Source organism: Lonchura striata, chromosome 1, assembly GCF_046129695.1.
Source record: "Lonchura striata isolate bLonStr1 chromosome 1, bLonStr1.mat, whole genome shotgun sequence".
In the NCBI taxonomy this organism is placed as follows: Eukaryota; Metazoa; Chordata; class Aves; order Passeriformes; family Estrildidae; genus Lonchura; species Lonchura striata.
In genome coordinates, this window is record NC_134603.1 from 2,437,997 (window position 1) to 2,458,466 (window position 20,470).

Below are 20,470 nucleotides of genomic sequence, written 5' to 3' on the forward strand. Positions count from 1 at the left end.
GCAGCGATGTTTGATGATCCAATGGAAGTTCCAGCTCTCATGGGTGTGTGTCAATAACAAGACTTTGGGCTTGTTGGGGTGGAGTTGGTCTCCACCCTCCTGTTGAAACTCTGCCACTGGGCAGGAAGGAATTCAGGTTTCGTTGGGCTGGAAAAGGGTGAAAATGTGAGCACGCTTATCCCAGGAGCTCTTTAGGTCTGTGTTCCACAGGCTGTTTGATATTAAATGTTTCTCCTCCAAAAAAAAAAAATCCATATTCACAGCTCTGATTCAGTCTCTAAAGAGCTCCTACCCTTTTTTTTTTTTTTTTTTTTTTTTTCGTGCCTGAGCTTCATTTTGCTGCTTTGCACTCCCTGTCTGAAGATGTGAGGTGAGAAGTTGAACCTCTCCAAGCAGAGGAGGGAACTGTATTTGCATTTCCCAAATTCTGGTTTAAGCTCACTAATCCCAAGGCTAAAAAGCAGATGCTCCTAAGGATGGGAAGAAAGATTCCAGATGTGCTCGATTTTTACAAAAAGACGTACAGATTTTTACAAAAAGGTGAGTTGTGTTCAGGTTGTGAGAGAAAAAAGGGGAGTCCAGGGAAACGGTCACGTGGAGGTTGGAGTCACTGAATCATTGAATGGTTTGGGTTGGAAGGGACCCTAAATCTCATCTCATCCAACCTCCCAGCCATGGGTAGGGACACCTTGCACTAGACCAGGTTGCTCAGGTTCCTCTTCCAGCCACAGCATTGAGGACAATTCCTTCAGGCATCACGTCTGTTTGGTCCACCCTGGGAATGTAGGTCTCTCAAGCATTTTCTGAAAACAGCAAAAATGTCCAAAATGTGATTCTGGATTGGATTCCAGAGGGATGAATATCCCCAATTCAGGCATTTCAGGCTTCCTTTAAGCTGTATCTGTCCTGCCATGGACTTGTGAGGTGTCTAACTAGTGTAAAGTCCCCGAGTGTGTCATGTCCTAAATCCACTGGATTTGTTCCAGGGATTTGCCCAGGCACACTCCAAGGTCCAAGGATGTTTCCAGAAAGGTCATTCTGGTTAGAAGGATGAGAAATTCAGGCACGAGCTGTGACAGTTGTGATCAGGATCAGAGAATGGATCCTGATCCCTTTTAAAGATCCCATTATTCCGATGTGATTCCCTTTTCCATCCCAGTGACAGTTCCTGCCAGCCCTGTGTGAAAGCCCACGTGATTCATAAATCCACAATCCATCATATAGGGAGCCTGTGTCCATGTGATTTTCCATCTGAAATCTGGATGATTTGGAATAATGGTTGGAAAAGACATCTGAGATCACCAAATCCAGCCACCACCATGTTCACCATTAAACCATGTCCTCAATTGCCGGTTCCATGTGGTTTTTTTGAACACTTCCAGGCATGGTGACTCCGCCACTTCCCTTTTTCTGATGCTTGAACACTAAAAAAGCCAAGGCTGAAGGATGCTGGGAATATTCCTGGGGGCTGCTGGGAGTCTCCAGTCCCTTTCTCCACACTTTAATCAGCTGATGGCACTGTTGATCTCTTATCAACATTCTGCAGTACGAGGGCAACCTGCAGAGCGTGGCCACAGAACTACTTCCTTCCCTTTATCAGGAATATTTTCCCTCTTTATCAACTTTGGTTGTGCAGAGAAAGGAAACAGGGACCTCGCCAGGAACTTGTCACTTGTCAAACCCAGGGACTGTCACCGAGCCTGTGACTGAGAAGTGCCTGACTTCACTTTGTCAACCTTCAGCATCATCAGCAAGGGCCTTTGACTGACAGGCTGGCAGCGAAGTCTGTCGCCAGGTACAGATCTGGATGAGTCAAGCTAAATAAGTAACCCCTGCTAAGTAATAAAATTAGCCTGTGCTGGGTGTTGCCATGGGGATCCAGCACCATAATGGGAATAGCGTGACAAGGAAGCCAATTCCCATCAGTGGGGTCTGTATGGTCAAAACAAAAAGTTGTGGGAGCACCAATTAGCAGAAAATGCAGTGGAAATAGCTGTTGCCCTCATTTTCAAAAGAAGTTTTCTTTTGTAGGTATTTTGAAAGTTTTAAAGTTCTCATAAAACTTTTTAGCCTGCTGATAATGTTTACATATTTCTACTAGAGTTCTCACTTGCTGCTCATGTAAATAATGATTGTTTTACATTCTTCTTTGTGGGAGGAAAGAATTGATAGACTGTTAGTTTGACCAGTGTAGTTAGAGAGGTGGCAATTTCATCCTCCAATCCACTGTCACTTTTAGAATTCTATAAATTGCAAAGTCAGAAATAAAATTAGCTCTTTTTCTCTTTTGAAGTTACTAAGCTTCTGTGTACTCATTTCATGTCCAATAGCAACAAATAGCCTTTGAATATTTGCAGAGTCACGGACAGATTGAAGCAGGACAAAAAGTGAAGAGTGGGAGTCACCTTGCCTAAGCACAGCCTGTCTTCTCTACCATAGATGGCTCCTGGGTGACTCAATGGAGCTGTTTATTTTTCCAGTCAGGCAGACAAATCCAAATGTCATCAGACAAAAGCTTTGTCAAAAAGTGGATGGCACTGGGGATTACCAGCTCCCCTTCACCTGCTTTAAAGGGAACCTTGCATGGGTGGAGGCGGGATCACCTGGAGGTAAATGTGTGTGTTTTGTCATGGAACCATGGAGTGGCTTCTGTTGGAAGGGACCTGAAAAATCATCTTGTTCCAACCCCTGCCATGGGCAGGGACACCTTCCACTATCCCAGGTTGCTCCAGGCCCCATCCAGCCTGGCCTTGGACACTTCCAGGGATCTGGGGGCAGCCACAGCTTCTCTGAGAATTCTGTGCCAGGGCATCCCCACCTTCATAGCCTAGAATTCCTTCCCAATATCTCATCTCACCCTGCCCTCTGGCAGTGGGAAGATATTCCCAGTGACCCGACACTCCATTCCCTTTTCCCAAGTCCCTCTCCAGCTCTCCTGAAGCCCCTTCCAGTGCCTGAAAGTTTAAACTCTCCCTGGATCCTTCTCTTCTCCAGGCTGGACATTCCCAGCTCTCCCAGCCTGGCTCCTGAGCAGAGTAGCTCCACCCCTTGGAGCATCTCCATGGCCTCCTCTGGATTTGCTCCAGCATCTCCACATCCTTCTGCTGTTGGAGTCCAAATCTGGATACAGAATTCCAGGTGGGATCTCACCAGAGTGGAGCAGGGGGGCAGAATCCCCCCCTCACCTTCTGCCTGCACTGTGGGGACACAGCTCAGGACACTGGGGAGTCTCAGGACTGCCTTTCCCTGCCAGAACAACTCTCAGGCACACTTTGGGATCCTTGGAGTGTCCTGTGCAGGGTCAGGAACTGGAATTGGTGATCCTGAAGGTCTCTTGCAGTCCTGGACTTCCCCTGAATTTTGCCAATCCATCCCAGCAGGACCAAGCTCCTTCCTCATCCATCCACGTGTCCAACTTCAATGACCACATCCAACGCTCTCTCCATTTGTTGTTCTGCTTCCCGACATCCTACATAATTCCAGAGCCCTTAGGCTTTGCCAATTAATTTTGATTTAATCCGACTTCAGCTCCTTTTAGCCTCCTACACCGCAGATCAATTGTGCCTTTCCTTCCTCGCCCATCCCTTCCCTCCCTGCTGAGATGTTTTTGAGGTGGCACACCCTGATTTCTGGGATCAGGAGTGTAACACACTTGGAATAATATTGTCCCCTCATCCATTTGAGTTCTGGGATGATTAATTTTTAGATAAGCAGAAAAACGTTGATATATGGTTGATATATAGATAAATATGTTGATATCCAGATATATTTGTTGATATCCAGAGAAAAGAGAAGTGAACTGGAAGATCAAGGGTATGGATGCAAAGTGTGAAGCTTGTAGTTCACTGAAATCAAAGATTGAGAAACCTCTTCGGGTTTTTTTTTTTTTTTTTTCTGTATAATGGAGGAAAATGGAGAAAAAATTTCTAGAGAGGGCAGCTGTGGCCTGACATGGGTGAATAATTTCAAAGATTATTCCAGGAATGAAAGGGAAGCCTAAACAAATGTATGAAAAAATGAGCAGCAGACAAAACAACATGAGGGAGGTTAAGAAATATATAAAGGAAAAATTTGCAATAGTCAAAATGACTTAGATCTCGAGAAAGACATTGAATGCTATTTATTCATTTATTTAAAATGAATTATTTAAAGTTATTTAAACATTATGTAAAATTATTTAGCCTTTAAACTGAGAGGCAAAATAAACTAGTGATAGATGAAAACTGCATATTAAATTAACCACTTGTTTATTCAATATATAAAATACTTTTGATTTTAGGGGTAAAGACAGCATAGAAAAAGGTGTCCAGAAAAAGAAACAACCACAACTGAGGTGGAACAAAAAAATTCAATGTGTTCAAGCTGGGACAGGATGTTTTCCATCCCAGAACTCTTGGAGAACTCAGATACAGAACAACAGGTCCAGGTCCACTCCCAAATTTTATTTATAAATTGATCAAGGCAGAATAATGAGGTCAGAATTTAGCCCCTAAATTAAAAAGAGAAGGGGTAAAAGCCAGTGTCTGACCACAATAGAGTGCCAGGAGTAAGAACAAGGTTTGAAGGTAGGAAAATAATAAAGAACCTAGAAAAATACTTAAAATCCAATGTGGTATTTTCTGTTTTCATGTTAATAAAGTCAGATTTTCACAAGTTTAGCAAAGTAATAAGACAGAATGATGTGGGAACATTTATTAAGATGGCACAGATGGAAATTAAATTGATATAAGATGGGTGAGAATTTTTTAAAGGCCTGGCAGCAGAGGAGCTGGAAAAATTTAAAATGTTGGGAGTGGGATATGAGTGGGGAAATTCATCAGCGACATTCCTCACTTTTGGAGTGCTCTCACTTCATATTTTCTGTTAAGACCTTGAAAGATGCCAAACAGGATGGAATTTATGGGTGGCACAAATCCGGGAAGCCTCGGCAATTCCAGGAAGGATCAGGATATCATGAAGAACCAGGTGGCTTGGATGCCAGCTGGATTAAATGGATCATCCACCATATAAATCAATTGTAGGGTAAATGAGGACATCACCCGGAGATGACTGGGAGATGAAAGATGAGGGAATTCTTGGATGATCCCGGCTGGAAACGCTGTCAGGCACCTGATGGAGCATGGAAAAGGTGCAACACCGTGTGCATTTGCCCACCTGTGGCTGAGGGACCTGAATTCCCACCCAAAAGATCATGGAAAGTTGAGAATGGAGGGAATATGAGGCCAAAAGGGAAGATTTAATAAAGAGAGAACATGGATTTTCACACAGGCATGTGGCAATAGGACAAAGGGGAAATGGTTTTAAACTAAATGAAGATTTATATTAGAATTAGGGAAGAAATTCTTTCCTGCGAGAGAGGGGAAACACTGGATTAAGTTACCCAGAGAAGCTGTGGCTCCACCATCCTTGGAAGTGTTCCAGGCCAGGTTGGACAGGGCTTGGAGCAACCTGGGATAGCAGAGGGTGTCCCTGCCCATGGCATGGGATTGGAACTAAATGGTATTGAAGGTCCCTTAAACCCCAAACCTTTCCATGATTCTCGAAGAGTTGGGATTTCTTTCCCAAATATGGCCACACGCAACAGCAGGGAAGAATTACCTGAGATAGGGAAAATGGTGGCATTAGAGAAAAACAGTCCTTCGCTTCTCCATATAAATTTTCCATGTTTAGTGTCACCCTAGGAACTCTCAAGGCTGGAGAACTGATCCATGCTCATGACTGGAAAATTGGGATGGACACGCAGAAGGTTTGGACTGGTTTGGACTGGATATAAGCAGTGTTTTTGCCAGACACTTGAGTGGAAAGGCTTTATGACCTTCCCAGCAGTAACATTCCAGGAAAACCTTTAATCTCCAATTCCCATCTATCCATCCTGCATAGCTGTCCTGTCATCCAAGAATGTTGGGTAATTCCTCATTTGGGGTTCCAGGTTAGCAAACACCCCCATAGCTAAAAATAAGAGTTTATGGCCAGTGCTCAGCTCTGGGTACAGATGAATCCAGCTCTTCCACACTCCTTTATTTTGGCAGTGCCAGTGCCCTGGCAATTCATATTTGGATAATTCCACTATTTGGAGTGGTAGAAGTGGATGATAGAGGAAGAAATCTTACCATGTAAAATTTCCACTGGTTTGGGGGCAAACTCAGCAGGTTTGAAAGTTATTCCACATGTGAGAGAGGTGAGACTAAAATTTACACCTTGTTTCTGCTGGAAGCACTCCCAGGTCTCATGTCAGCTCTGCCTGGATGGGGTTGGAGGAAGGTGAAAAGGAAAATAAGAGTGACACATAAGTGGAATATTCACTTTGCTGTGATGTAGGGATCCGTTTGCCTTAATATCTTATTAAACATATTGAAAGGCTCAGAGGGTTGGGATTATACAATTTGTACAAGAGAAGCTCTGTGGTGACCTTAGTGCCCCTCCCAGTACCTGAGGGAGCTCCAAAAGAGCTGGAGAGGGAGTTTGGAAAAGGGATGGAGTGACAGGATACAGGGAAGGGCTTCCCACTGCCAGAGGGCAGGGTTAGGGTGGATACTGGGGAGGAATTCTTCCCTGTGAGGGTGCTGAGGCCCTGGCACAGGATTTCCAGAGAAGCTGTGGCTGCTCCATCCCTGGAAGTGTTGAAGTCCAGGTTGGACAGGGCTTGGAGCAACCGGGGAAAGTGGAAGGCATCCCTGCCCATGGCAGGGGTGTTGGAACTGGATGATCTTTCAGGCCCCCCTTGCAACCCAGACCATTCCACGATTCTGGAACTGATACTGATGGAGAAGATGGGACCCTTGTCCTCTTGGCTCCTCTTGGAGAGACAGCCCCGTCATGTGGGGCAGAGCAGAACATCCACCCTTCACCAACCACCTTCACCAAGTGTCTGCATTGTCTCTTTGCCTCCTACACCCCTGGCTGCCCTCAGGATGCTTCCTGCTCCTGATCTCACTGTTGGGTTGGGAAGAGGCGGCTGTGAGCTCTACTTTAGCCGGAGGATTTGGGCTTGTTCATGTCGACATCTAAATTGTGGAGTCAACAGAAGTTTCCCCTGTCATTTCTGTGATGCAAAGGTGTCCCCTGGTTTTTATTTTGTGGTGAATCACCGGGGTGGTGGTGGCACGGCATTTACCTTGGCGTAGCCACACGGTGTTGTGGCTTTGCTTCCTGGTCTCCACCCTCGGTGTTTTGGGGTTCTTCACAGAAAGTGTGGTGAAATCTGTGCAGAGAAAGAGTCAGCTGTCCTGAACAGGTTGGATTAGATTAGATTAGATTAGATTAGATTAGATTAGATTAGATTAGATTAGATTATTAGACTTGACTTTTCACTTGGAAGGGTCCTACAATGCCCATCCAGTCTAAGTCCCTGACGAATTCAGGGCTGACCAGAATTAAAAGCATATTCTGAAATCCAAATTCTGACAGGCGTGAGGCACTGACCACCTCTCCAAGAAGCTGTTCTGGTGTTTGACCACTCTTGGTTAAAAAACCCTCCTGATGTGCAGTCTATAGACCCTTCCCCACACGTTCTGTTCCTGGATCCCAGGGAGAGGAGCTCAGCACGTCCCTCCCCACTTTGCTTCCTCAGGGAGTTGCCATGAGGTTCCCTCCCAGCCTCATTTTCTCCAAACTGGGCAAACCCAGAGCCCTCAAGGATGTTCCTTCCAGCCCTTCTCCAGCTTTATTGCCCGCACGTGGATGCATTCCAGGACATTCCCATCAGTCCTAATTTGCGGGGCCAAAATTGCACAGAATGTTTTAGGGGAAGCCACGCTGGACACAGCAGGATAATCTCCCTGGACACAGCCCAGGATGTGGTTTGTCCTCTTGGCTGCCAGGACACACTGGTGGCTCCTATGGAACTCTGTCAGATTCCTTCTGCAGGACTGGTTTCCAGTCCTTCCTCTCCCAGCTTATCTTGTGCCTGGCATTGCTCCAATTTAGGTGCAGAATCTGTCATTTAGACCTGTTAAATGTCATCCCATTAATCACTAATTTCCTTCTCTTTCACAGCTGGGGAATAAACACCCACCCCAGCCTCCATTTCCATTCCTTGCATCTTTTCCACTTTACACAAAGGTCTCTGGGAATGAGACATTTCTCTAGAACAGAGTCACAAAACTTTGGAGGAAAACGAACATTTCCTGCCTGGATATTAACAATTCCTGCTGAGCATGGAGAATACAATGTGCAGCCCTGGATGTGAGGATTTTCCATGGACCAGCAACAGCAACAACCATTTGTGTAGACTTTGACCTGGGCTGAGGTAGTGACTGGTTGAAGACACTTTGAAAAGGGTTTGGGCAGATCCAGTTTGGGAGGGAATGGTTCACTCTGAGAATTCTTTAATCCATTTGGAAGTTGATTTTCCTTCACCAGATTACTCAGATTTCTCCTGCCCCAGCAATCACACAGTTCAATGTCACATTTTTACACAAAACCCTTCAGTCCCTTCGAACATCTTCAACCTTTTGCTGTGCATCTCTACTGAAATAAATATTATTTATTAGTTAAAACTGATATTGCAGAGCATCTAAAAAATTGAAGACCATGGAATCATGGAAGTAGTTTATTTTGGAAGGGCTAGCAAAGATTCTCTCAACCAACTCCCTGACGTGGGCAGGGACAGAGATGCTGAGGATGAGTCTCTGGCACTGAACCTGACTAAAAAAAAATTATCTGTGATTTTTTTTCCTGTCAAAACCCACCGATTGCATGCAAACTGCCTCTGGGAATGGCCTTTGGGTTGTTTTAACTCCTCTGCCACCCCTAGGAATTGTCTGGGAGATCCTTGGCCTCAACCCATGCTTGTGAGAGTAGGGATGAGGAACCTCCAGTGCCCAGAGGTGTTCACTGTCCTGGAACTGTGACCTCTGGGCCTGGGACTTGCTGATCCCATTTTCTAGAAGGCCAGAAAAGCAGCAAGTTGTTTGTATTTTGCCTTCCATGATTTTTAAGGAGGTATTTTTCCCACCCTTTATTCAACCTGCATTTCTCGGGGGTGTGTGGGTGTATCCCACCTCCTGTGCTCGTTAAGCAGGATCCTTCCAGGGAATACAATGTGTTTCAGGATGTTTTGGGCTTGATTTACGCCAAAATGGGCCTTAAAACTTGTACAGTAATGTTAAAAAAAGGAAAAACATCACAAAGGGACAATAAATTTAGGGGATAGCCAAGAAGTGAATGCGTTTTATTTTTTCTGGTAATCCAAGTGTCAGGGAATTCTCGATTCTTATGGATACAGGAGACACTGATGAAAACCCTGCAAGAATTTCTGATGGGGACATGCTGGCAACGAATCCCTGCTTCCCATGGATACTGTGAAGCAACAGATCTCCATGGCAAAGGCAAATATTTCTTTTCCTCATCAAAGGGATGAGGAGAAGCAGGGCAGAGCTGCCGCACTTGAGCACCTGATAACAGAATGTTTGCTGCAAAAACATCAAAGAAGATAAATTAATTGGCTGGGATTATGAAGGGCAGGGAAACAGCTGTCTTTGACAGCCCATGGGTGTGAGAGTGTTGTTAAATGCTCTGTCATTTTACTGCAAGGCAGCTGGAGCCAGTCCAGAGGTGATGACTGAAAATGAGCGCCTCATGCATGACAAGGAATTACCATTCCCTGCCTCCTCCCTGCAAGAGCAAGAGTGGAAAGGGTTTCTTTCCTGATTGCTGTCTTTTAAATATTCCCATTTTATTTCAATACTCACATTCTGATGGCAACTCTGCCTTTATTTTTCTAAATTTTCTTCATTTCACGTGCAGAGGAACAGAATAGGTCAGGTGTGCTCAAATGATCACATTTCAAGTAATGATTTGAAATCTTGGCCACACCTTCCTCTCTTTTTAATTATGGAAGTTGAAAAGGTGTCAAAAATGTTATTTTAAGCAGGATGAATGATCACCTTCCTCTTCATTAAAGAATTACTGGAGGTTACAGACAGAGATTACATCATTTTTTTTCTTGAATTTGTCTGTGAGAGCAGACAAAGCTGTTATTTTTGCGAGTTCAAAGGCTGCTGCCAAATGTAAATCCAAAAGCAGACATCACAACTCATTTGGCACTTGTGTGTGGCACCACCCAGGTTTGTCCCTGCAAATAACTCAGTGTGTGGTGACCCCTGAGGAGAACAAATCCATCACTCCACTTTCACTCCCCTGCCCTGGGTGAAATCCTCATTCCACAGATTCGCTCGAGGCCAGATTGAATCTGAATTAAAACAAACAGAGAGGAAGGAGCAAAATGTTTTTGCCTTTTCTGACTCAGCCCCATGCCTGTCGCCTCTCTTTACGGGGAGGTGGTGACACTGTCCCAGCCAGGGAGGGCCACCAGCAGAGGTGGGAAAGGTTCCAGGGCTGGGTCATGCTGTCTTTGAGTGATTCATGTGGGGAACCACCGACAGAGTTGAGCAGGTGCCTTTAAATTTCACTATTCCAGGCACAGAGGTTATTCCAGTGTCAGGGTTGAACCTGTCTGGTGTAAAATAATTCAAGGAAAGGCACATTACAAGAGCTTTTTTACTGAGTTGATGGCTTTTAAGGTGATGTCTCCATAAAATATGGATGAGAAATCAGAGAAGCCATTGAAGGAGGAGGTTGGGGTTGCAAGAGAATCTGAGCATCAAGACCATTGTCAGATGAGTCAGAGCAGCTCCTGTTTTGCAAAGAGTGCTGAAAAGGAGTTTGGAAAGGCATTAAGAGAGGTCAGGATTATGTCAGAAACGAGGGGTCAAGGGATCTCTGGCACACGGAGCTGTCAAGTGGCAGGATGGGAGTGGGATTAATCAAGATGCCATGGGATGAACTTGGCTTGTCCTGCATGAGAGGCAGCTACAATTCATTGAGGGAAGTTCTGCAAAGGGCAGGAATTTGGACTGGTTTTAGTGGTAATGATGCCTTAGCATCTAGGCTTTTATATATTTTTATATATTTTTTATATATTAATGCAAAGGGCGGGAATTTGGATTGGTTTTGGTGGTAATGATGCCTTATGATCTAAACTTTTATATTTTCCGTATATTTTTATGTATTCCTGCAAAGGGCAGGAATTTGGATTGGTTTTAGTGGTAATGATGCCTTAGGATTTAAGTTTCTATGCTTTTCATGTATTTGTAATCCTGTAGTTCTTTAGTGTGTAACTCTAAAGTCCACATACATTGTTAGCTACTGCTTTCCCATATTGGTTGGACAAAACAATTCCTCTCCAGGCCTGGGAATCAAGGACACCTCACTGTCTCAGGCCCTGAGAAATGCAAACAACAGTGAGTTGGAGGGGAGCAAGATTGGGGTAAATTACTTCATTACTTGAAGCTGTAATTGGATCAACTCCTGATATGGACCAAACTTATAAAAGTATAAAAATCCACAGCCTGTTCTCTATTTTTTTGGGGTGTAGCCCCTGGATGGACTTCATCTGCCCAAAATGCACCTGAAGGCCCTCCGAAAAAGAGAACTGCTTTTTATCCTCTTAATTTTGTTTGGCTTCTGTTTTTAGGCAGCCCAAAAAACCATCAGTTTGGCATCAGTTTAATAAGAGGTGGAGGAGAGCTAACTGTTCTATCTGTCCCCAAAAAACACCTTCATTGCACAGCAACTCGTGCATGATCCAGAGCAGGAATGTGGCTGGGCAGGGCGGGTTGGGAGCGGGTGAGCCTTCCCCAGCTGACTGTGAGATCATTTTTAGCCTCAGTCTCTCCCCTGGCCCGTTAAAGTCGCTATCTGAACATCTCTGCATGTGTTGGGCCTGACAACATCTGAACAAGGCAGAGGAATGGAAATGCCGTGGAACTCGCCCCGGGCCATAAAGGAAATGCAGATCACGGCAGGGAATTGCTGGTCCCTAAGTCCAGCTCATCTGGACTTTCTCCAGTGGTTTAAATCCAGTTTTTAATCAGCTGCTGCAAACTGGGATTATTTCAGAGGAACTTTTTCAGACTGGTAAAGGCACTGGATGTAAAATTCTAATGTGCTGTTGGAAATACTGGGTGGCTCAGTCCTTATCCACAGGGATGATGAGTAATGGTTAATTGTACCATGAGAAAAGAGAATTCATGAAGCCTTAGAATAATGGAATGGTTTGATTTGGAAGTAACCTTCATGATCAACTTGTGGGCAAAGACAACTTCTGCTAGACCAGATTGCTCCAAGCCCCATCCAACCCATCCTGGAACACCTGAGTTTTTTAAGACCCATCCTCAATTTCAGGCCTTTTCAGAAGTGTGGAGAGGACAGAATTGATAAAACTGTTCAAGAAGCAACTTCCTTGGGCGAAATGCACCCAGCCTTGTTTTTCAGATGAATATTGTGCTTGTGTGTCCTGCAGCAGCTCTCAGGATGATTTAACAGCACCCAAAATGTAAATTATCACAGATTTCTGCTCTAACAGAGCGTGCTGGTGACAGAGAGTGCAGGCAGAGCAGAGAGACCTGACCCAGAGTCCTGTTGAGATTTGTGACGGGTTTAAAGCAGGAGGGGGAACCAATCTTTCTGCCAAGGTGCAGTCCCAGCCCGTTGGCTGTTCTTCTCAGGAGAACTTCCCTTTCTCTTCCTGGTCCTTCCCTGGCCTAACCCAGGTTCTGATCCGCAGCTGAGTCATTTATCTGCCCCAGTTTGCCACTTCCTTGCCCTTCCCAGAAATCAGAGGGTTGTTTTTGAGGCTGCTCTGTTGGTGACCTGGATGGACAGTGACATTTGGGGCTATTACAGGCATTGTGCCAGGTGCCATCAACTCCACAGGGGGCTCCTGCCCTGTTCTTTCCTGTTTTTGTCCCAGTCTCGGCCTCTCCCAGCTGCACCTTCTCTGAATTATCTCATCACCACATCATGGAATCCCAGAACACTTTGGGCTGGAACACCCCCACCATGGACAGGGACAACTTCCTGTAGACCAGATTGCTCCAAGTCCCATCCAACCTGGCCTGGAACACTTCCAGGGATGAGGCTGCCACAGCTTCTCTGGGTAAACCTGTTCCAGGGCCTCAGCACCCTCCCAGGGAATAATTCCTTCCCAATATCCCAACTAACCCTGTTCTCTGGCAGTGGGAAGCCATTCCCTGTGTCCTCTCCGTCCATCCCTTGTCCAAAGTCCCTCTCCAGCTCTCCCAGAGCTCCTTTAGGCACTGAAAGCTCTCCCCAGAGCCTTTCCTTCTTCAGGCTGAACAACCCCAGCTCTCTCTGCCTCTCCTTACTGGGGAGGTGCTCCATGCCATCCTACCCGTGCAATTGCAGGTACATCCACAGGGAGGATTTATCTCCAGGTAAATCCAGATGAGAATCACTCAGTGGTCAATTCTGGACTCCTTCGGGGCAGAAACTGGGAGAAGAAATCATCTCTTGATCCTCTGAGTGATAAGGCACTGGGTCTCAACCACCAGAGCTTGGGAAAGCCATCTCTTGGCTCTGGGAAGAAATGCCTTAATTCCATGCTTGGAGAGGTAAACGGCATTGACATGGGACCAAAATGTTAAACTAGAGCTGAACAGCCCCCATTTATGCTCCCGTCTTACTTTTGTGGCCGAATTTCCAAAATTCCCACCCCTGGAAGTGTTCAAGGCCAGGTTGGATGGGGATCTGAGCAACCTGGTGTAGTGGAAGTGCCCTGCCCATGGCAGGGCAGTGGAACAGGATGATTTTCAAAGTCCCTTCCAACCCAAACCATTCCATGAATTTCGGAATGTGTTTGACCGCTCCAGAAGCTGGAAGAGGCTGTTTCACGCAACTTCCCTGAGGACTGCAATGGCTCTGGTGCCACCACGCCTTGGCCACTTAGATTCCCAGTCTCCAGAAAAGAGCGCTTAAGCCAAATTGCTTGTTGGGAATGGCCTCTGGATGTGGACGTGCCCAGGAATTGTTTCAGAAAGTGCACGCAGGGCATTAAGGTGCCAGGGACATCCTTGCAGCGCAAGGAGAGGATTCCCTGGCACGGAGAGCTCATGGAGTTGGTCACCCATGCAGAAAACAGCCAGACTGGAAGACCTGGAGGTGGATGAGCCTCTTTTCAGGGATATGACTCAGGAGGTTTGGAAAAGCCAGAATAAATCACTCGTCCTAAATCCTCCCTTCACAAATAACCAGACTGGATTCCTATAAACAAGGTGGCTCATTCTTGATTTCCTCCGGGGAAATCCCTCCCCATCTTCCTGCAATTAGCAGCTTCCTTACAATTAGCCTTGCATCCTGAGGATTTGCGCGCTTTTCACAACAGCTGACGTCATTATCTCCTGACATCCTTTTGACTTCATCCCAAATGGGATTTTGACCCATGGCTATGGATCCTCCAGGTGATCCATCCCCACCAGGGCAATGATTCCCTGTTATTTCAGCCTGTGGATCTCCACATCCTTGGCAGCTCCAGTAGGTTTTAAGGTGGAAGAGAGGAATTTGGGGTCCTTGGCCAATCTCCCTCCTCTTTTAGTCCTCCACCCACTGCTGTCCTGACTCCACACCTCCTTAAATCCTGCTCTCCCACTCAGGGCTCTCCCAGATTCACTCTCCATGTTTTCCTCATTGTTTTTTTTTACCAAATCTCTTTATGTGGGTGTAGCTTGGAAAAGTCACCTGAGATTTTCTCTCAGGCCTCTTCAGGCCTCTTCTCAAGCTCTTCAGAGCTTTTCCTGCTGCCTTTGGTCTCCCAATGCAAGGTGGGAACAGCCAAATTTATATCCATAAAATAAATCATCTGGAGAAGGCACGGAATAACTTTGAATCTATAGCCTTAGAGAGGGGCTGTTAGAGAGAGAGATGTTAAAGAGTCTGCCTTGTACGCAGACACCTCATTGTTGCTCAGTCGCAAACCATTGGCCTTGGAACACTGATCCAGCCCATCCAGATCCCTCTGCGAAGCCTTCCTGCCCTCCAGGAGATCAACATCCCACCCGACTTGGTGACATCCATGAACTTCCAGAGGGTGTCTTGACCTCCTCATCCAGATTATCAATAAAGATGTTGGACTGAGCCCAGTACCGATACCAGGGGGACACCACTGGTGACCAACCACCAGCTGGATGTGGCACCATTCCCCACCACTCTGGGCCTGGAATCCAGCCAGTTTTTAACCCAGCCAAGAGTGCACATTCCCAAACCCTGGGCTGCCAGTTTTCCTGAAGAATGCCATGGGAAGCAGCATCACAGACTTCCCAGAACTCCAGAGAGATACATCTGCAGCCTTTCCCTCATCCTCTGAGGAGGTTACCTGGTCATAAAAGGGACTTTAGGTCACATTGCACAGCAATGACCTGGGCTGGACATAAAACACCCACCTGCAGCTCTGCTGTGGGCAGGAATAGATGACTGAGTGATAAACACAGTTGGTGGAGAAATAACTTTATTTTAGGTGTTTTGCAGATAACATGAAATTCCTTTATCTGGTAGCACTGGAGCTTTGCAGTGAGATTAAAGCAGAAGCCATCATATGGCAAAGAGCTGCCATCAGCTCCCAGGGTGCTGGGTGCCCAACACACCCCACTGCTCCTGGTTACAATGCCTGCTATTAGAGGGGTGCTCCAAGACTTTCTGTGGTCATGGGAGGCATCTTTGCTCCTCAGAATTTGTTGTTGAGGACGGTCCAGAGCACTCCGGCCGCTATCCCTCCGGCCAGCCCGTAGCTGGACCTCACATTGCCCGCGGCGTTGACGTTGCACAAGTCACTGCTGCAGCAGGAGATGTTCCTGTTGCCCACGTTGAAGTCCTGGTAAGTTGGGTCACACGAGGAGTCACATCCCTTGCTGATGATGCTGAAGAGCCCCACAACCCCTGGGAGGAAAGCAGGACCATTATTACAAGGATTCAGAAGAAGCCAAGCCTTTGTGGAACTGAGTAATGGGGACGCTCGTTAGGTGGGACAAAAATCGGAATCACAGAATGGTTTGGGTTGGAAGGGACGTTCAAGATCATCTCGTGGGCAGGGACACCTTCCACTAGGCCAATCTTCTCCAAGCCCTGTCCAGCCTAGCCTTGGACAATTCCAGGATGGGGCAGCCACAGCTTCTTTGGGCCTCACCACCCTCAAAGCAAGGAATTTATTCTTATTTTCCCGTCTAAGCCTGCCCTCTCTCATGTGAAGCCCAATCCCAAACACCTTTGTTGCACGGAGCCTTTCAACACCTGGGAAATTATGGAAAAATTGCTGTTCCCTTTTCAGATGGGACAATTGTTGTTTGATTTGTTTCTGAGAGGCACAGCCCATCGTTTTGGCCATTTTTGGCAACTGCTTGTTGCCAGCAGATTTTGTCCTCCAGGAGATCTAAAATCCATTCTGGGCACCAAATCTTTGCCACGTGCAATAAACAACAAAGAGTTCTACAACATCTTGGCTCTCCTGCATGTGAATGTCATGGATTTGCACATTCCCAACCGAGATAATTCCTACTGGAGTTATCCCATCTACTGCCTGACAGAGAGGAGCTTAAATGTGGCACTGATGGGTTTTGTGCCCCAGGGCTAAGAGCAACTCGGCTGTTGGCACAGGTCTGGACAGGGCAAAGCAGATTTAGAACAGGAGAATAAAATCCTATTTTTTCAAATTTTCCCACAGACACAGAGATGAAATTTTGTCATTTTCATTGATTTCACCTCAAATCAGCGACTCCTAACTTAACAACCAAGCTGGACCAGGCTCAGCCCCTCCCATTCTAATTAATGTTTGCAAATAGTGCAACAAATTAACTATTTCCCTTGAAAGCAAATAATCTTTTGGTGCTGTGGAAGAGAAATAAATCTAATTTTGCACTGGTGAAAGACATTTGCACACTGAGGTTTGCTGGCCCAAACAACCTGGTGTATCCAAACTGGGTGAGCCTGGATGGGACACCTGAGGCTGGGAAAAGTTTTGGCTCCAGCATCCCAACTAAGACATTTCCCACCCCTGCTTTTCCTTACGGATCACGTCTGTCTTGCACATTTGGTTAGCGTCACATGTCATCTCTGTCTGGCACTTGGTGTTGCTGAGCTCGGACTTGCAGCTGTAACACCTCAAAGATGAACCTGCAAGAGAGAAAGCAGGGAATAATGGAATGGTTTGGGTTGGAAGGGACTTTAAAATCATCAAGTTCCACCACTTTGCCGTGGGAAGGGACAACTTCCAGATGACCAAGTTGCTCCGAGCCCCATCCAACCTGGACTTGGATACTTCCAGGGATGGGGTAGCCACATCTTCACTGTGCAGCCTGATCTATTTTTTTACCACACTCATTATAAAAAAATGTCTTAATTATAGTTAACCTAAATCCACCCTCTTTTAGTTTTAAAAAATTGCCTTTCATCCTATCCAAACAGGACCTCCTAAAAATTTATCCCCAACTCTCCTGGAGCCTCTTTAGGCACTGAAAGGGGCTCTCAGTGTTTTCTGTTTTCCAGGGTGAGCACCCCCAGCTCTCCCAGCCTCAGAGGAGAGAGGCTCCAGCCCTCGGGAGCATGGAGACCCCCATGGAGGCCTCCATGGTCTCCTCTGGACTTGCTCCAGCAGCTCCACATCCTTCTGATGCTGGACCCCAGAACTGGACCCAGCCCTGCAGGTGGGGAGCAATTCTACACCTCTCATGTATCTTCAATCTATCCAAAACTCTCCAGAGAATTCAACCAAGTACTTGCACTGGGCAACAGGACCATTCCTGGGGATCTTCAAAGGAAGATATCACCACTGCTTTGGGAAAAAAAATGGTGTGGTTTTTTTTTTTTTTTTTTTTTTGTGGATAATAATATACCTGGTTGAGGTGGGAGTCAGGTTTGGCACGTGCTGAAGATATTTTGGATGTAGTCAGGGCAGTGAGAAGATACTGCCCTGATTTTTAAAAGTGTTAAGTTTTCTTTTATAGTTCTTTAAAAAGTTTTAAAGTTCTCATAAAACTTTTTTAGCCTTCTGATAATGGAGCAAAAAGAAAGCAGATGGAGAGCTGGGCTTGAAGAGGATCATGGACTGGTTTGGATTAGAAGGAACATTTCATCAGGGACACATCCCTCCAGAGCAGGTTTCTCCAAGCCCCATCTGACCTGCCCTTGAGTGAGGGATGAAGCAGGAATTCACAAAGCCTCTTCCAGCCCCTTGTCTCAGTCCTTAACTTTTGACTCGCCCTTTTCTAGAAATCAAAGTGAAAATAGGCTTTCACCCCTCTCTGACCACCCCTCATGGAAATGCCACTCCACAGGGGATGGAAATCGGTGCTGACCACACCTGCTGGGCTGCTCTGTGTGTCCAGCAAAGGCAGGAAAAACCTGGCAGCTCCCAAGCATCCAGCCCTGCTGAAAAATTATCCCCAGAGAATTTAAATCATGGTGTAATTACCTGTTCCTGTCATCTACTTGTGCCCCAGGGTGTCACTGGAGCCTTGCAAGTGTCAGTTAATAAATACATACATATATATATATATATATATATATATATAAAATATGTATTTCCTTGAGCCCCATGACCACCAAATTTGCATCATTAATCCCTCAACTCAATACCCTAATGCCTGAAATATTCTTTTAGGACACTGAAATTTGGAAATTAGTGATTGAAGGGATTAATTTGAGGCACTTGGTCTCCCTCTGTCCGAACCTCTCTGGTGAAAATGACTGATGCAGTCACAGAGGTGAGGAGCCAACCCCCGATTTGTCTGAGTGCTGCACTGTTCTCACACTGATCTGACTTTTAAAGCAATAAAAGTCAAATTTTGAGTCTTCTGATGGAAGCTGGCAGAGAGAAAGGTCTGAGGGCTGTGCAAGACCCTTCACAACTTATTCCTTATGCATCCTCTGCTGATTGAGAAACTGCTCAAATTTGATTCTTCCCTTCTCTGGTAATAGGGAAAAGCTGCTTTAAACCAATTTTTTTTTGTTCTCAGTGGGGCTATAAAGACCTGATATTGTTGAAACTCCACCCATTCAGTCTATAGAATAACAGACTATGGCAGAGACATTTTTACTGTCCTCCTAAAATCCTGGGAATCTGGGCAATGTCAGAGTCTGCTTTTGAAAGGAATTTGCAATTTTGATAGCCTGGGAAGAAAGAAAATAATCCTCCCACTTGACTTAGCCCTTCCCCCTTAAGTGTATGGTCTGGCTTTTAAAAAAAATGCATTTTGATTAATTCAAGGTTCAGGATTTATCTTTCCTGGAAGCTTCTCTCCCCAGCCCTCAAATCCCACCATCCCCAGGTGGGACGTGCATTTTTCCCACTCAACACCTATCCAAAGGGAAACACCTTGGGATGACAGGGTGCCAACATCTCTTCCCTCATTGCCAAACCCCACCACGAATTCTCCTTCCAGACTGAAAATCTGCAGGGAGGGATGCGGGGCGGATCATTTTTGGGGTCTTACCTGAGTCCACGCACAGGAGCGCTCCCAGCAGGAGCACAAGGAAAGCCTTCATCTTGGAATAACCTTTTTTGGGGCTGCCTCTCTGGGATGTTTCCTCCTGGGGCAGGTTATATATCCTGGGAGGCCGGGCGTGCCCACAAGGTCATCCCTGAGAAGGCACCTGAGGTTGCTGCTGGCAGCACCAAGGGAGGGGTTGCTTTGTGTGTTGGGATATTTGTGTTTGGTGCCTCTCCTCTTTCCCTGCCACTCTCCAGGCTCCCCTCCACCCCCCTGCCTTCCCTCCTACCCTTGGGCAAAGTGCTCACAGGAGTGGAAAAAGCCCCAAATTCTTCCGAACAAGGCTGGCCTTATGCATTTCTTCTTCAGAGCCACTGAGGCTGCAGTGGCACCCCCGTGAGCGAGGCTCTCCACCCCCGGTGCCACCCTGAGTGGTGCCATTGTGTTTAAACTGAGGACAAAATGTTCTTTGAATCAACAGCTCCGGGTATTTATCTGCCTGTGTGAGTGATACTCGTGATAACAAGGTATGTGGTGGGGAGGTATGTGGGCAATTTAAAAGTGCATTGGCATTTCCAGGTATTGAGGAGTTCATTCGCCATCATTTGCATTTATTTTCTATTAAAAAGCAGTGGCCCACTCTTTATTTTTGATGTTTGGAGCCCAAGGGACTTTGTGCTGGATTTATTTGGTGTTTTGAGATGTTTCATCTGTGGCTTGGCTCTTGTCTGGCATAGGCTGGGTACAAGTTTGGACACTTGGCAGACACAGTGTCAACAGCCTGTCCACAAAATGTCATTTCTCCATCACAGACAGGGTGAGTTCAGCCACATTCCAGCCTCGAGTGCGAATGTTTGCTCTCGTGGGTTGAGCAGAGTCCTCTCCCATTCCTCACACCCTGTGACCACTTCTCAGGATACGCCAGGGCAAAAGAAAACAGGATTGTTTTTTTTTTGCTAAATTCAATTTTTAATTGCTTTTCCCCCCTGGGATCTTGGGATTAGTGCTGTGCATTTCTCTCCTTCAGGGATTTATTCCCATGAAGTTTATCTCTCAGGAACCTTTCCAAAAGGTGTGCAAGTGGATCATTTATCAGTGGCTGTGGGGTGAAGGGTAGGGACTAAAACTCCTGCCCTGGCTTATGCTGGAGGAGAATCCATTGCAGGAGATGATTTGACAAATCCCAATTCCTC

General features: G+C 46.1%; 1 protein-coding gene across 1 annotated transcript; it reads right to left on the reverse strand.

Annotated features, from left to right (window-relative positions):
• Window positions 1-15,520: 15,520 nt before the first annotated feature.
• Window positions 15,521-19,361, reverse strand: LOC116183338 (prostate stem cell antigen-like). Its single transcript, XM_031504191.2, has 3 exons — window positions 19,281-19,361; window positions 16,858-16,962; window positions 15,521-15,732 (listed from the first exon to the last, which is right to left on the reverse strand). Exons 1-3 carry the CDS (start codon window positions 19,330-19,332, stop codon window positions 15,521-15,523), a joined length of 369 nt encoding a protein of 122 aa, XP_031360051.2. The 5' UTR covers window positions 19,333-19,361.
• Between the last annotated feature and the right edge of the window lie 1,109 nt (window positions 19,362-20,470).

Excerpts from the sequence above, each read along its gene's own strand:
- LOC116183338 (XM_031504191.2), bottom strand. The coding sequence starts at position 19,332 with ATGAAGGCTTTCCTTGTGCTCCTGCTGGGAGCGCTCCTGTGCGTGGAC. Across the intron at positions 16,963-19,280 it reads GCTCCTGTGCGTGGACTCAG|GTTCATCTTTGAGGTGTTAC; the intron begins GTAAGACCCCAA and ends TCTCTCTTGCAG. Across the intron at positions 15,733-16,857 it reads GTGCAAGACAGACGTGATCC|GGGTTGTGGGGCTCTTCAGC; the intron begins GTAAGGAAAAGC and ends CTTTCCTCCCAG.